Genomic DNA, 17,666 nt, shown 5'->3' on the forward strand with positions numbered 1-17,666 from the left:
TATTTTATTTACATTATAGTTATTAGTTATTACTGATCATATGATCAAAATAAGACATTTTTGAGCCACACTCCATTCCAGTAGATGGCGGTAACGCATATCATGTTTCCTGCTAATCAACTAAAAAAACCAAGAAGAAGCAGAGCAGGGGGAAAACCCTTCTTTAAGGCATTATTAACCAAAATATAGCTAATTATACGTGTCTGTCAGCGGTAATTAGACATAATGCAACGCTTTTCTAACTAGAAATGATTTTAAAACGCAGTTAAGTAAAGCAGAGAAAGAACGACGTGCTTGCTTTGTTTTTATGATTTTAACGGGCTGCTGGAGCGATGAAGATCACGGACAGCCTGCTGAGGAGTTTTAAAGTTGCCAGGACTTACCGACTGAATTCAGAGAAAGTTAACTGTGTGGACTACAGCTCAAATGGAGAACATGCCGTTTCAAGCAGCGACGACGACTCTATTGTTTTATATGACATCCAGGAGGGAAAGTAAGTGGGCAGGTCAGTGTTTATAACCAGCAATCGTGTGAATATGAGTTAATTTCTTATTTTTATTTTTTTTTATTTATTTTTTTTTCTGGTCCAGGCCGTTCAGTACCCTGTACAGCAAGAAGTACGGAGTAGATCTGATCCGCTTCACGCAGGGGGAGGCCCAGACTGTGGTCTTCAGCTCCAACAAGCTGGACGGTAAGAACCTGCAGGTTACAGCCTGTTGTTGTCATCACAAGGCATGAAGCACACTGAGGTCTAATGAGTAACATAAACTTCATTTTTATTAACCAGAGCTTGTTTTCTTTCTTCCAGATACAATTAGATATCTGTCGCTCACTGACAACAAGTTTATTCGATATTTCCCTGGTCACACTGCAAGGTAATACGCAAAACAGTCAACATTCAGCCTTGAGAAAGTGTTCATATTCCTTCAGGGTTTTTCATTTCACATTTTGTCAAGCTACACCCACAAATTTCTAATTCCTAATTCAATTTAAGTCTGGACTTTGACTAGACCTTGCTAACACAAATACACTTGTATCCAGTCAGTTGTATTTCTGGCTGTATCTTCCTAACAACTCTGATCAGCTTCCCCTTTTCATGCTGAAAAAAAAAATAATAATAATCCCGCAGTATGATACTGCCACCACCATGGTTCCTCATGTAGATGGTGTATTGATGTGCAGACAGAGTTAGTTTTGATCTGTGTGTTTGTTTATCACAGACATTCCTATTAAAATAACTGTCACTAACGATCCACAAACACCATCAAGTTATTGACACATATAACAAAGTCAAGAAATATGTTTCTCTTAAATTTTGAACTTTTATTGGTAGGATGAATATCTAGATTTACCTTTAAAATTCTATATTCAATTAGGTTTGTCAGTAAAAACTCTGTCAAGTGCCACTGTTGTTACATTTTCTGAAAACTTTTAATTTTTTCTATGAAAGTAGTTTGGATGGTGGAGCATTACCAGACTAAGTTGTTTTTTGCTTTATATGAACTAATAGCTCCTTCCTGATTGGTCAAAGTGAATTTTATTTTTCCAACCAGGGTAACGGCACTCTCCATGTCTCCGGTGGACGAGACGTTCATCTCCAGTTCGTTGGACAAGACGATCCGCATCTGGGATCTGCGTTCTCCCAACTGTCAAGTGAGAGTTTAGTTCAAGCTCCACTTTCCTTTACTAATAAAAACAAAAAAAACATGGAAAAAAAATATGTAGGATGGTGGCGTTTTATTAAATCCTGTTGTCTTGTCTCTCAGGGTTTGACTGATCCTTTGGGGAAACCTGTGTGCTCATTTGACCCGGATGGGCTGGTTTTTGCAGCAGGAGTGGAATCACAGGCCATCAAACTGTACGACATTCGTGCTTTTGACAAGGTACAAATCGCTGTCGGATGTGTGACCTCACCTTCATACAGCAGCTACCGGTCTGACTAGTGACATCTAATATCTTCCTGTTTGTGTTAGGGTCCCTTTGCGTGCTTTGAGGCCAGATTAAATCGCGTCTGTGACTGGACTGGACTGAAATTCAGTAACGATGGGAAGCTCATTCTCATTTGCACCAATGGAGGCGCTGTTCGCATCCTGAATGCTTTCAGTGGATTGGTGCTGCACACTTTTTCAGTAAGACTCATAAACACAGATATAATGAAGAGACAGGGCTGGTAAATAGCTGGATGTGTCACAGGTTTTCACCTGATTTCAGGGTTACAACAATAACAAAGGCATCGCCCTGGAGGCCTGCTTCACCCCAGACTCACAGTTCGTCATGATTGGTAAGAAACAGAACTTCTTCATTTGTTTGGGTCACTTCCTGTCAGATGGGGGGGCAACACAGGGTCTGACAAAAATATTCAAGCATCTTAATTTTGTCGTTTTAAAACCACAAACTAGGAGGACATCTATGATCGTTAATTTTTAAGTATTGTTTAGGTCTGTCATGTTAACAAATTTTACTGGACAATAAATTGTCCCGGAAGTTAATGCGATAAACGATAATATTGTTGTTTTGGGACAATTTTCAAGTAGGATATAAGTACTGGCATAATTGTCAAAGATCATTAAACTGGAAGACATTTAAAATATCCAAAAATAAAAACAAAACAACAGAAACAAAAAAAAATTGAATTATGAAGTTTCTGTAAACAAAATTGTCCTTCAAAAAAAGGGCTAATTGAAATCAAAGCACCGATTTTTGGTAGAAGGAGAGAGAGAAAAAAGAAAAACAACAAATTATACAAATGGAAATTATTGAGCTTATTTCAATTGATCAGGTTTAGTCTTGTTACACAGATTTAGGTTAAATCTGTTAAATCTCAAACAGATTTAGCCAGTTGTCGTCCTGCTGGGAGTCGAACCCACAGTAGACCTTTTGTTTGTAGGTTTCACAGGATGATGAAAATAATTTTTCTCTGATATTTTCAAAGCTGTTTTCTAACCCAACCACTTTCTCCTCAACCTTTCTGGACTTGATCACAAACTGCACTGAAGCTTAGGGTCGTAACGCAGCAATACGTGATAAGATTAAACGGGTTTGGCCGCTTTGGGCCGGCGGTGTACACAGACTCTGTCTCGTGCAGGTTCAGAGGACGGAAGAGTTCACGTTTGGAGCACAGAAAGTGGGATGAAGGTGGCCGTGTTGGACGGCAAACACCCAGGCCCTATCAACACTCTGCAGTTTAACCCCAGATACATGACGTTTGCCAGCGCCTGCACAAACACGGTGAGAGCAAACACGTTATGTGACGCTCTCAGAGATGCACTGCTGAACAAAGTGCTTCTGACTTTGCTGCTCATGTTAATCTTTACTGTTCTCGTGTGTTTTCCAGTCTCTTTGGCTCCCGTGCGTTGATGACTTATAAAGGCTGGAACAGCTTCCCACCCAGCAGTGAAGTTGGATTTCTTAATGTGTTAAACTCCACTTTGGCACAGTTGCAACTTGTTAACCAAGAAATTCAGAAGTATTTTTAAATGCCGTTAATTTAGCATTTTAAGTTATTGTTCCTGTTGCGTCAGTATTCTGTGAAAGGCTTAAAGATGCTGTCAGTTCTTTGTAAAAAAAAAAAAAATCTTTTTTAAGATCGTTTAGGTGCTCATTTTTTATAATTTTATACCATGTCTTTTTGTACTACCTGTTCAATGGATAGTTTTTACTTAGGTTTTTAATAATAAACTGTTATGTTGAAAAGAGAAACTTTCTTTTTTCTCTTTTGCCATTTTTGTTCTTAGCATCCATCCATCCATTTCAGTCCAACATTTCTCCAAAAACCTGAAACAAAAAAGCAAAACAAGCTTTCATGAAAAGCACCAAAATGCAAATATTTCAGTGAGACTCACTGTGTCCATATGTGATAAAGACTGAAAACTGTTATTTTTTTATGTCTGTTGTTCACAACTTTGACAAAGATGGAAGAAGTAATGTCGAAACATGTCGCGTATATTTCAGCAATGTGAGCGTTGAATAACAAAATAAACTAAAGTGTTAAGTTTGGATGGTGCTTTGGGAGACTTTTGCTTTTAAAATTTTTAATTTTCTATAGCTTAAAATATATAATACTTCATCACAAAGTTTTCCAGTTGCATAAATTCACACTTAGTCCAACACCTTAGCCTTGTTTCCCTTAGTTGATTGTTTTTGTAGCTCAACGTAGATAGGCTTGTTGAGATGGTGCTATTCTCAGTTCATTTTCCATAATTATGTCATTTAGTCGTAGTGAACGTTTGGATAATTTGGAGTATTGGAAACTGGAGACTGAAGGAGAATCAGAGACGGTGATGTGTCTTCGTGCGTCTAAAACTTTGTCTTCCTGAAGCAGAGGAGGGGGTGGGAGCCGCGCTGAATAATGTATACATGCTTGGGTAGTGTACTCACCACAGAGTGAATAATGGATGATCCCATCACAGGTAACCTCACAGGCACACACTTATCTCTCTCTCTTACTGACACCCGTGTGTGAGCATGTATGTGTGTGAGCAAATCATGTGTGAATAAATGAAAGAAATCCAAGTACAGCAGTTTAAACTTGTACCAATTCATTCTCATTCTCTTTAAACTTTTAGAGCTTCTGGTGTCTTTTCTCCTTGTTAGCTCGTTTTTGTGTCTGGTGATTGTGATACCGACGTCTATCCAGATATTTTACATCACTATGAAGCTCCTCTTACATAAAAGTCGGTGTGGTGTTTCATGTCGAACCCTGCCTTACTAACGTACTGCTTCCCCTTAAACTTTTTCACCTTTTCATTCACCACAACCACAAACTTCGATAACTTTATTAGGATTTTGTGATAAAGACCAAAATAACATTGTGAATAACTGTAACGGGGATCTGAAACACTTTTTTTCTTGTTAGTTTTTGTTTTACAAGTAGAAATTTGAGCCTCTGAGGTTTTTTCCCAGGATCGCCTTGCATCTTTGTCCATCCGTTTCCCCATGAACTCTTACCAGCTTCCCTGTCTCCACCTACAAGTTTCAAGGTCGCCAATGTTTGCTCAGTTTGTTGTTTTTCTGCCACACAGCGTTTTTCACACAGGCCACACATTTGTCACTATTGTATATATTTTAGTGCTCGATAAAAAGTCGTCCAATCGACAGATATTCTACCTGAGCAGTGGATCTCTGCACCTCCTCCAAAGCTTGCTCTGAGCTGCACTGTTTTCATTTTGTGAAGTTGAATTGAATAGACTGGTAAAACGCTCAATGCAGGGTTTGTACGGGTTCAATCTAATGTTTTACTAAAAGCCCAGATTTACAGTTGAAACCAGATATTTGTATTAAACTTCCCCTGTTTTAGATCAGTTAGAATTACCAAAATTATTTAATGTGATACATTTTTATTATATTTACTTTCTTCCTGCTATAGAATGTAGAATACTATCAAGAAACATTATTAATAACATAATGTCACATGTTAAATGATATTTAATAGTGAATTGAAACTTTTTACTTTAATTTGTGTTATTTTAATCTCCAAAGTGTGATGCTGGAAAAGTAAAAGAAATACCTTGAAAGTGCTTGAAAAGTGCTGTGGGGAAAGTGTCAAAGGTTGACATGTTTCATTTAATTTTATTTATGGGTAAACTAGTAAAAATGACTAAATACAGTTTTTAGATTTGTAGAAAACCTTGTATAATAATTCACTGAAGTTTGAGGCTTTTGCATGACGAAAACGTTGTGAAGACTTTATGATAAAATGCCACCTGGTGAGTTTTCTGAGGTTGTACCTGTAGCTCTTCATTCATCCACTCTCTGCTCACAGGCACAAGATGTACTGGCTGCAGGTTCGTGGGAAGGGGGAACTATGTTCAAATGTAGCGATCAGATTCTGGCCTGGTGTCACATTTCTGTGAGCAGGTGGCTGGAATTTGAGATCACGCTGCTGCGTCTGCCTGATTGTCCATTCTTTGTGCAGGAGTGCTAAAATGTCATTACACGCGACACAGAAGCAGTTTCTGGAAACGCAGTTTTGATCTCTGGCCTGAACATCTCCGGATCTCCAGACGGGACAGGAAGCGACCCGTTTAAGGCTCCCCCTGGCGAGACCATCACCGCTGCTGCCATCGATATGCAAAGTGTTTTAAGGCGCCCATTGGGGAGGCATATCCACTGACAGGCACATTATTACTCATTGGCCACACTTCCGGAGATTGTGTTTCAGGCGTTAAGGGAGCTCCCGAGTCATCCTCCAGGCGTTTATGTCACTTGTGCGTGCTTCTGTATCTGTCTGCCGTCGGAGGAGAGGCCGCTCACCTGCAGGGAGAGAGAGGACACCGAGGACGTGGAAGGGGTCTCTGCTGCATGAGACGAACGGGAAACCGTGAACAGCGACTGCCAAAAGATGTCACACCAAACTGGGATTAACGGTAAATCATTGAATCTAATTAGATTGGGGAGTTTTTTGGGGGGGTAATTTGAAGCACTTTTGAGCAACAACTCTACAAACTTTTGTGTCAAACATTAGCAACTTCATCAAGTTGTATTAAAATTACAAAGAGTCACACAAAATGCTTAACTGAAATGTCTGCTTGGGTGATGATGAACTCATTCATTCAGCAGCAGTGTGTGTGTGTAATGGAGTTCACTTACTGGAGCACTGGGAGGACTGGTTAACGGAAGTGTTCCTCTTTCTCACCTGATCTTACATCATTCATGAGATCGCAGGGTTTGGTAACCACACTGAGACCAGATCAGGAACTACAGCGAATAAAGATTTTCTCTGTTTAAATCTTTTTTTTTTCTGAACTTAAATCGGTTTTGTCCAGCAGCTGCAGCGGGTCAGAGGCGTGTCGAGTCAGTTCTGAGTCAGTTTAGGTGATGAATACCTGGCTGTGAATCAAGTTTTCACTCCTCTGTGGAGTCACAGCTTCTTACTTACCAAACTCTGTCTCAGTTGCTTTCACCTGCAGAACCACAGTTTGTTTGTTTTTTTACTTTGTTTTGTCTTATATCTGATTACTGCAGCTACACCCGAGCTCAAACAGTTCTTGGCTCAAGCGAGAAGAGGTTCCATCAGAATCATGAAGATCATAATCAGCAATGGTAAACATTTCTTCTGCTCACAAGCCTCTTGTTTGAGTTTGGTGTAATTTTTTTCCTTGATTATTAGTGTTTTTTTATTATCATTTTTTTCTTCTGCAGAGGAGCTGGTGTTGGATTCGTTCAGAGAGCCGGTGCAGAGCTGGGACAAAGACTACGATCAGTTTGTGCTTCCTCTTCTCACGCCTCAGGAGCCCTGCTACATCCTGTACCGCCTGGACTCCCAGAATGCACAGGGATACGAGTGGACGTTCATCGCCTGGTCACCTGACCAGTCACCAGTAAGTCTGGATACAAGATATTCATTAATGCACAAGAGTAATTTGAACGTACAGAGAATCTGAGAGAAAATAAGTTGATTGGCTCCAAAACATTTTTATTTCTTTCAAATCAGATTCTCTTCTAGTCTTTTTATGTTTTTCTTTGGATTTTTGATGCTTTTTCTCTAATTTTCATTTCAGTGAGTGACCATTTTAGTTTAAATGTTTCTGCATTTTTGTTTTTTAAGTTTCCATAACTTAAATGATTACGTAAATGACTTAATACCTTAATGACTTAAGTCATTTTCTTTTAAGTTGTTTGACTTTTAAGAGAAATGACTTAAGAGTCTTAAATTACGTTTAAGTCATTTACTATTAGGCACAAACAGATTCTTAAATCCAATTAATGATCAATTCTTTTTTTCAGTGAATGACTTTAACAGTATCCTGTAAAAACAAACTTTTTTTCTTTCTTTGATTTAGTCAAACGCAAAACATAAAAATGTTTTATTGTAGAAATGAGCTGAAATTAGGATTTTTAAGTGTTGCAGAATGAATTGCTGTGTAATTTATGCAAAGAAATTCAAAATAAAACCTAGTACAGTATGATTAGTGTTTGTGAGCATAAAGTTTTATGTCTTTCCAAGGATTTTGAAATCAACGTAGCTCTCAACTTTGACTAGGCCATTCTAACAGATAAATATGCTTCAGTCTGGACCACTGTGTTGCAGCTCTGGTTGTGTTTTTAGGATTGTTTTTTTGATGATTATTTCAATAATCGATTCAGTGACAGAAGGATGGATTGCAAAAAAAGTCAGGCTCTTTGTAAATGAAATGTAGTGAAATGTAGTAAACAGTAGTTTAAAAGCACTGGTAGTCGCCTTTTGTAAGCTAAATGTACAAGAAACCTTTTTATTTCTGCTATTTACATCAAACCTCTAATGGACCTAAAATAAAGAAATAATCTCCAGTTCAACTTCAAATAATCCTTTTGCTGATTGTGTCCAACCAGTCAAGTTTTTTTCTACTATTTATTTTAAAATGGATGGATTAATGAAGCAATAATACTTTAGTGAAAAGGATTTTGCTTAAAAGCTACAGAAAATTCTTCCCATGTGTTTTGTAGGTGAGGCAGAAGATGATGTACGCTGCGACCCGTGCCACACTGAAGAAAGAGTTTGGTGGAGGTCACATCAGAGACGAAATGTTCGGCACAGTCGAGGTGAGGAAAAAATAAAACATACTGAGGTCCACCGGCTCGCTGCCTCCTGAGTGTCACTAACCAGCAGCTTCTTGTCGACTCTCTGTCTGCAGGACGATCTGTGCTTTCAGGGATACATGCGCCACCGTTCCTCCTGCTCCTCTCCACCTCCTCTATCGTCGGCCGAGCAGGAACTACAACGAATCAAAATCACAGAGGTGCTCAAGAAATCACATGAGCTGTCTGGACGTTTAAAAGTATCTATGCACATTTTAATGAGATGGGGACAAACGTTCATGTTTTCTCTTTGATGTTTCGAGAGTACAAAGTAGTCACTGTGAAGTGGAAGGAAAAAAATATGTATTTTTTTGTAAAATATTTTACAATTACAAAGTCTAATGCAGGGGTAGGTTAAAAAAATACAAATAAAAACCTACAAACCTCCAAGGGAGCACCAATTTAGTCCATTATACAAAGATGGAAAGGCAATGGCAAACAGAGCGTCCAGGCAGAGAGAGGGTTGATCGGTTCCTCTGGAGGAGCTGTAGAGATTCACAGTTCCAGTGGGAGAAGCAGAATCTGGCGAGGAAAAAAAAAACTATTGCTAAAAGAAAACCATAAATACAGCATTAAACATGGTGGTGGAAGCATCATGCTCTGGGGAGGCTTCCACCTAGCAGAGACAGAGATAGCAGGAAGATATGAAGCTACATATTTTGTGTCGTTATGTTCTCTACTGAATTTATCAGAGTGGAAAACAAAAATAAATGTTGAAATCTGCAAGATTAGTTGTTATCTTTCACACAAAATACCAATAAAACACTTTGAAATCTGTCTTGCAAAAGCAAAACAAATCCAAACAAGTTCTAAATATCTTTACAAGGTGCTGCATGTAAAACGTGTCCATTGTTAGTTCTTGATGTAGTCTTTTTCCTTTCTTTTGCTTCAGGATAAAGTTGTCTGGGTAGGTTGATATTTCTTACACAAGAACTCAAGTGTGTTCATTGCAATTAACGAAAGTCAAAGAAAGCAACTGCTCTTTACTTTGCAGGATGAACGCAGAAGAATTGGAACCCCAACAGCACGAGCGAGGGTCTGTCAGCTCTGATCATCTGCTTCGTCACTCATTTTGCACGCTGCAGTAAGAGAGCCGATTTCATAACGCCCTGTGTTTTCTCTCTCCAGGTCACAATGGAGTTTGGTTTAGACAAGAGAGCTCAGACTCTTCAGGGTCTCGCGTTCCCTTTGCAGGAAGATGCCAAACGAGCTCTGCAGCAGCTCAAGCACAAGCGCATCAACTACATCCAGCTGGTGAGCACGGAAACAAGACCACTGTGCAATCAGTGGGCAGTCTTTGTTATAATAGTGAGTTATATTTAAAGTGATTTAGTCTCTCAAAGTTTGCTTGGATATGTTGTGCTCCAGAGGCTGGATGTAGAAAGAGAGACGATCGAGTTGGTTCACACCAAACCCACAGAAACCCACGAGCTTCCCTTCAGGATTCCCACAGACTCCCCACGATATCACTTCTTTGTCTTCAAGCATTCCCATCAAGGCCAGCTGCAGGAGGCGCTGGGTCAGTACGCACTCAGCTTTCATGAGACGAGATGAAAACATGCAGAAAGATCAATGATGTCAGACATTTTTTATATTTCACCACAAATGTGATTTTGGACTAGAATCGTTTTGAATATTTCCTCGGGTACTTTTGGCAAATTATCTCCTGAAATTTGTTTGATGTAACAAATTTTTAATCAAATTTAAGTTGACTGGACGACTTGAAAACTTAAATGAGATTTTTTTGTGTGCAAAATTCACATTTTTTACATTTTAGTTCTACTTTTAAAAACAGCCCAAACGTTTTTAAAAAATAAAAACGCCTATTCAGTATTTGGTAATAAATTAATGTTTCTTGGTGTCTGAAAAAATTACCTGTTTCAAAATCAGCAGGCACCCCTCACCTAGCAACCCCAGCAAACCCAGCCCCTCACCTAGCAACCCCAGCAAACCCAGCCCGTTACCTAGCAACCACAGCAAAGCCCAGCCCATTACCTAGCAACCACAGCAAAGCCCAGCCTATCACCTAGCAACCCAAGCTGAGTTCTAAGACTCCAGGAGGCTGCTGTTGTTGCTGTTGTTGACTAACAATCCACATGCTGCTGCTGTTTTCTTGTTGGTTGTTCTGAAGGAGCTATATCTGCTTTACAAAGATCTACGGTTGTATAATTATGCATCTGTTTGCAGCGATTTTCACACATTTAAAGTGACAGTGGCCCAAAAACAGCTCATTCTGGAAGGAGCTCAAAACAGGCAGAAATGACCAGACTAAAATTTAATTGTCTAAGAGTGATTTTGTTCAAAAAAATGTAATGAACAAGTTTTGTATAGACCATAGACCTATCGTAACCTGTTCAAGGAAGCATAATAAGACACCTTTAATATTCCTTCCAGTAAGAATAAACAATGCTGGCATAATTATTTTTTTTTTATTGTTTATGTTATGAATAATTTGGGCTTTAACTCTTTTTTTTATTATTGTGAATGCCTGTGTGAGTGATTTTTAAATTGAGCTGTTTTTACTGTGTTTATCTCTTTCAGTTACATTTAAAAGTATGAAAATACGTCAATTTAGCCGATTTCAGTGAAAATGGCATTTCACCACAAAGGCTACCAAATCTTAGTGACTCAATGGACAGATTAGAGTCGAGTTAACCACGACCTTTCTGAGCTTATCAGCTTCGGTGTTTCCCCTCGGCTTCATGGCCTCGCAGTAAACCAACCACATGCTCAATGCGGTACCAGTCAGTTCTGTTTCTTCCGCCGACAGTGAATTAAACGATTGCGTAACACAAAAGGATGTCTTCCTCTGACGCACCCAGCGAGTGTTATTACTCATCTCGGATGTTCCTGCCAGCTGTACGAAGGTTTTGGTGTCTTCATTTCCTGCTTCAGCATTTAGCGGTGAAGGAAGCTTAAGCTGACGGAGAAGCTTCAAAAAAATAAGCTCAAAGTTTAAGATGTTTTATATCTATCAACCCAATGTGGTAATTCTTTACAGAAACCTTCTCAACCAAACATGGGTTACAAAAGATGTTTTTCTTTGTCTTAATTACATTTTAATCCTAATTAGTTGCTTTGGAAAGCCAATTTACACTTCATAATGGGTAGCAGTGATGTATTCAGGTAGTTTATTAAATGGCAACATGTTGTAAAAACGACTGAAGACTTTGTCACCCTGCAACCTGCCTTAACTTATCTGGATTACGGTTAAGAAAACTTGCAAATATAAAGTTTTGAGGTTGGGTTTTGTGCTTTTCAAACACCCGTGTTATGACATCAGAGGTAAATGAACTTCCGCTTGAATTAAATATCAGTTTGTATGATTTACTCATCATTTTGGCTGTTGCGTTTACTCCATACTATCAATGACTTGGTTAGGATTTACCTTGTAAGTATCTGAGTTGCTGGATGTCATATTGGTTATTAAAGCTGCAGTGTGTAACTTTTATTAAAACGTTTGTTTGAATATTTGTTGAAACTGTCAGCATGTTGTTATAGTATTGTATGAGACGGATAATCTGTGTAAAAGTCAAGCTCCTCTGCCTTCTCCCATTGCTCCAAATACTATCTAGAAACAACCAATCAGAGCCAGGAGGATGGCGTTAGCGCTGTCAATCACTCTCGCTGTGGTGCTGCTCATCCCACCACCTTCTTACTACTCCCCTTTCTCTCTGCTATGCCGCAGACAGCATGCCCTGTCACGACAAGTTGCTTCTCTACCATTAGCACATTGAGCAGCGAATACATGAGGTTGATTGACAGCGCTAAGACCCGCCTCCTGACTCTGATTGGTGCATTTCTTCAGATGGCTTAGGAAGGAGGTGAAGGAAATTGATCTTTTCACAGTTTATCTGTCTCATAACAAACTGCCACAACACTGCACTTTGAACAAATATGTAAAAAAATATATTTTTTTATATAAACTACATACTGCAGCTTTAAAGTAAGATATAACTGATAACTGATCACCTTCATGCTTCCTCTAGTGTTCATATACTCGATGCCTGGCTACACCTGTAGCATCAAGGAGCGGATGCTGTACTCCAGCTGTAAGAACCGGTTACTGGACGAGGTGGAGCAAGACTACCAGCTGGAAGTCACCAAGAAGGTAGAAGTTAACCCACATAACCGGCAGATTTATATTCAGCATTGATGACCACTGAGTCAGTCATTATCCCCTGGTTTGTTTGCTTGTTTGCTTAGATGGAAATAGACAGCGGCGACGGTCTGACAGAAGACTTCCTGTACGAGGAGGTGCACCCCATGGAGCACACCTTGAAGCAGGCCTTCGCTAAGCCCCGAGGCCCAGGAGGGAAGAGGGGCAACAAGCGCCTCATCAAGGAGACAGGAGAGAACGGGGAGGAAAACTAGACATTGCATCCATTAATCATATCCACAGAAATTTAGAAATGTTGAAGAAATGATCTGCTGTTTCACTGCTAACCTTCAGGCCACTGATTCTCTGTTTTTATTTCAATTCAAAGTTTTTAAAGTGAAATTGAATGACATGTAGACCTCGGATGCATTTCCCCCGTCCTCTGAATCTCCTGCTGTCCGTCATTGAGTCAGTCAACACACAGCCAAGGTTTTTACACATCAAATATCTGAAACTGAATGTTACTGCTAACTATATATTCTATATATTTAACACCAATTTGGCCTGTTGTTAATGTTGGTGCAGCGTATTTCTGTGGAAATGTCTGTTGAAGGCCTGCAAAGATGTACAGTGCACTCAATAGTTATTGATAACCGTGCAGGAAACCTTGAAGCAAATTAATCTTTTATCTCAGTAGTTTGAGAAAACAAAGAAACTTTAATTTTATTACATTTATTCAGTGGAGAAACACAGTTGAATATAAACTAACCCCACACTGCCTGTGTAAAATAAATGTTATGAAAGCATTTTTTTCTACTCGATGTTTCAAGTTTATTAGACGTGTAGGAACCTTTAATCAGTAATCAATAACATCCTGTATTTGTTTGGTATAAATACATTGTAACACAGAAGTAAATCTTTCCTTAGCCTCTCTTAAAATCTACAGAGACACTAAAGTGTTTTCTTCTTATCGTCTAAGTCAAAATGTCACCGTAATCGTAGATCTAATTGGTTTTTATATTGTGCACCTGATGTGATCCCACTGTGGCTGATTTTTTTAATATCTCTCTGATATCAAAACACGTAAATTTTAAAAAGTTTAAAACAACTCTAAATGGCTGAAAGAGGATCCAGGCTTATCTCGTCATCATGCACAGACAGCAGGACGGTAAGGAAGGTAAAAATAAATCTCTTAAGCTCTTGTGGTCACCAAATCTCCGTGGCAACCATTAGATGCTATCTGCATGCCAACCGGTGGTTTGGGAGACATGCTGAGAAAAAAGCCTTTTCTCTCCTCACATCCTAATTGTAAATCGGTGAAGTTTGTGAAACGCCGCCTGAGCTTTGACTGGTAAGATGAGATAAGATTGAGCTTTTTCAAGAACAAACACTTTTGTCTGATGTGAGACAAATGATGAAAACGTGGGAAAGTACCTCACTGCTGAGCACGGCGTAGCCCTGTAATGCTGCGGGATTGTCTATCTTCAAAAGGCCTGGAGAATCTTGTCAAAATGCATGATAAGACAAACTCTTTGAAGAGTTTAAATAAGAACCACACATTTAAGTGTGGTTCTTTGGCTCCTTGAGCTCTTTCAGTAGCTTAAGGAGCCAAATCAACACAGAAATGGTTTATTAGACACTAAACAGCCTTCCTTTCCTTGGTAACCTCAGTTCCTAGACGGATGATCTAGATCATGAAGATTGTGCAAAGAGGAACGGTCAAAGATTAACAACAGGGTTGGCAGTTAATGCAGCTCTGGTGACTGGAAAATAAGAATAAAATATCAAAATGTTGAGTTTTTCCTCCTTCCTGGAATAACTAGTTCCAAAAGCTTGTCCTATTTTCTGCATCTGCTGTAAAATATTTACTTCTCTGGGTCTACATCACCATGAGACAGATTTTTGTAAAACATGACAATTGCTAGTTTAATAATTAATTTATCTTGGTAGCAGACTGTGCAGAAACCATGACAAGAAATGATGCAGTGATTTCCAAAATCCAGAAGCTTCTATCTGCAGCATGTGAATTAAATTGTTTACTTAACAGCTGATAAGTATTAAAGTAATAAAACAAATCTACATTTTAATTTCAGGAAGGCATAAAAAAGATCACAAACTGTAGCGGATTCTGGTTAAAAGATTTCAGCGCTGTTGAAGGTTAATATTCATTTTTAAACCCCAGACCTCCTGTTTTCAACACACACTTTTCAGGTTGTTCTCAATTAATGGGCCCACACTGATGTGGGTCAGGTCCAGTGGGATTCTTCCAGTTGGAAAAACCAGTGAGGTCCTGGAAAAAAAGCAGCAAAGAGAACCTGGTCACAGTGACATGGTGATGTTTCACAAGATGACGGCGCGCCACAAACAGTGGTTTCCAGCTTTGTTCTTTAAAGACTAAAAAAATCTACTGAGATTTCTTTAAACTAATCAGAGATTCTATTATGAAAATTTGGGATAAACGATCTGATTAAAACCTTGCATAGGGGTTGTTTTTTTTTATTTTTCCCCAAAACTTCTATTTCTTTGCTGAAATAATTTATTCTCTTCTCTTACTTTAACCCCCAGAAAACCAACCTGAAGCTCATATTTTTAACATCGTTTTGCAAACAATTTTACATTTTTGGAGCATTTTTCCTGTGATGTAAATGTGATTTGTTTTAATGCAAAAACACAAACTCCTACCAAATAATTTTTGGTCTAGTTTGTAGTGCAAATATCTTGGAACATTTAAAATACTCAGATATAATTAACTTTTCAGCAAGAAATAGCTTCTTGTTTAAATGAAAAATTCCTTAATATTGATGTAAAAGTGTTAGATTTACTGGCAGATTATTTTTATTTAAAATATGGGAAAATGTTTTGTTCCACTGGCAGGTTCTTTCACTTATAACTTTGACTTAAGTTAGTGACTTAAAACTAGCTCCTATTTTTATTTTATTTTTTTTTTTGCTAAAAAGTTACTTATAAATCTGTTTTGTCTTATTTCAATTGTACTAAAATGTTTCCACCAGACCAAAAATAATTGATAAGATTGTGTTTTTTCAGTGTACTGGATTTAAAGGATTCAAATCTTGTTAAAACTTATTTTTACAGCTTAATTTTAATTTTATCGAGGTCATAAAAAGCAGCGAGAAATTGCTGTGAAATCTCTGTTTTAAGATGGATTTTCTGTCACGTTCTCTGTGCTATTCTGACACTGAGATGTAGCATATCTGCATTAAAATCAGAAACTACATTATCAGCTCCTCCAATCAAAATTTAACATTTAAATGAAACTTCTTGTTTTACATGGTCATAAAATAAAACATTTTCTGTATTTCCCAGTGTGTGTGTGTGTGTTTTCGCTGACTTCTTCCTGACTGCATGTGTGTAAGTGATATCCCACAGTCACTTGGAGAGCAGCAGCAGCAGGGTCACGGGGTAGCCTGTGTTTTCCAAGAAGCCACTCTACCCAGAAGCCATGCGCTGTGCTGCTTTCATGCCTCACGGGAAACACGCCTGATGTGAACATTTCTTCTTGGAAACAGGGTTTAGGGCTGAACAGCAGCTTTTCAAGTGGTCATTATCTCAATACATTGGAAATACGGGCCGGGTTAAGATGAATCTTAGAAAACGGGCTGACTCGAGATAAGGAGTTGATTCCAAGAAAACAGGAGCTGCACCTCAAGCAGGACTTTCAAGTAACAATCACTCACTGAAAGATGATAGTGAAATAATTATGAAATCTGATAAGGCACCAAAGCATTTTTTTTTACAAACAAGTCAACTAACATTAAATAAATTCAACTGAGTTTCTAAAAAAAAAAAAAAAAAAAAAAAACGAAAAATATCAGCCTAAAAGCTTTAAAACTGAAGTTAAGAGTGTCATGATATAATTAAAACTGCCAGTTTCTGTTTTCACTGAACTGGAGAACAGCAGGCGACATTTCATCCAGATCAAGTTACAAATATTACAGGAACCAGTACTGGCAGACTTCAAAGTAAAAGCAACGAAACAGAAAACAGTCCTGGTTAAATCTGCAGGTACCTTCATTCAGGCAAATCCTGAGAAACAGAAACCGTTTTAAACTCCAGACATAATATTATCTTTGATTATATTATCAAAGCTGCAGCATAAATAACAAATACATTATTACATATTACAAACCCCAATACACTGGATTACTAATTTTAAACAATCTACAATCCTGGGAACGTCTTGGGGTTCCCCGGAGGAGCTGGAAGAAGTGGTGGGGAGAGGGAAGTCTGGGCCTCCCTTCTGAAGCTGCTGCCCCCGCGACCCGACCCCGGATAAGTGGCAGAAAATGGATGGATGGATGGATGGATGGATGGATGGATGGATGGATGGATGGATGGATGGATGGATGGATGGATGGATGGATGGATGGATGCAATCCTGAGCTGAAAGCAAAGTTTTTCCTGATGCAATAGAGACTCAGATCTAAACTATTTATGGAGGTCTGAAAGTATTATAAATTAAATATGTTGTTGTTATTCAGCTGTATAAAAAATTATATGTATAAACTATAATTAAAGAAGATTTCTCTAAAAGTGTTTATGCTTTTTCAAAAACATTTCATGGTTGTGTGCATAACACTATGTATTTTTTATTTGTTTGTTTGTTGGTTGGTTGCTGATTCTTTATAGTAAAATGCCTAAGATGTCCAAAGAAAACACACAATCCTGCATGCAGAGCTTGTTGATGGTGATTCAGCAAAATTGCATATTATTATGCAAATACACACAGGACAAATAACCATGCAATCATAACTAACAACAATTTAGAGAAAGCAATTAGCCAAGATGTGAAGTACCTGAAAAGAGCACATGGGGAACATGCAAACTTGATGAAGAAAGACCCAAGCCTGAGCCGCCATACAGCCCTTATGTTTACATTAACATACATAAATCGTTATTTAATTATGTATTACTTTAGTAATAAGGGGCACTCTCGGTATTCCATACCTTCCTCTCTGTCAGATGGAGTCTATCAGTATCTTTACTAGTCGTG

General features: G+C 38.5%; 1 protein-coding gene across 4 annotated transcripts; it reads left to right on the forward strand.

Moving 5' to 3' along the window:
- Positions 1 to 93: 93 nt before the first annotated feature.
- On the forward strand, positions 94 to 13,594 carry twf2b (twinfilin actin-binding protein 2b). 4 transcript variants are annotated; one of them, XM_016672001.1, is made up of 17 exons: positions 94 to 493; positions 591 to 691; positions 809 to 875; positions 1,554 to 1,653; positions 1,767 to 1,883; positions 1,974 to 2,129; positions 2,212 to 2,281; positions 3,086 to 3,228; positions 7,146 to 7,319; positions 8,425 to 8,520; positions 8,613 to 8,717; positions 9,449 to 9,463; positions 9,551 to 9,592; positions 9,685 to 9,810; positions 9,925 to 10,075; positions 12,546 to 12,667; positions 12,763 to 13,594. In XM_016672001.1, the coding sequence occupies exons 1-17, from the start codon at positions 333 to 335 to the stop codon at positions 12,928 to 12,930; spliced, it is 1,914 nt and encodes a 637-aa protein (XP_016527487.1). In that variant the 5' UTR covers positions 94 to 332; the 3' UTR covers positions 12,931 to 13,594. The 4 variants fall into 4 exon arrangements, with proteins under 4 accessions (XP_016527487.1, XP_007552484.1, XP_007552472.1 ...); XM_007552395.2 differs by lacking the exons at positions 94 to 493; positions 591 to 691; positions 809 to 875; ... (3 more) ...; positions 2,212 to 2,281; positions 3,086 to 3,228 and adding exons at positions 5,603 to 6,365; positions 6,964 to 7,041 and having other exon boundaries at positions 7,141 to 7,319; XM_007552410.2 differs by lacking the exons at positions 94 to 493; positions 591 to 691; positions 809 to 875; ... (4 more) ...; positions 3,086 to 3,228; positions 9,449 to 9,463 and adding exons at positions 5,602 to 6,365; positions 6,964 to 7,041 and having other exon boundaries at positions 7,141 to 7,319.
- The last annotated feature ends 4,072 nt before the right edge of the window (positions 13,595 to 17,666 follow it).

Source organism: Poecilia formosa, unplaced genomic scaffold (assembly GCF_000485575.1).
Source record: "Poecilia formosa unplaced genomic scaffold, Poecilia_formosa-5.1.2 Scaffold2, whole genome shotgun sequence".
NCBI lineage: Eukaryota > Metazoa > Chordata > Actinopteri > Cyprinodontiformes > Poeciliidae > Poecilia > Poecilia formosa.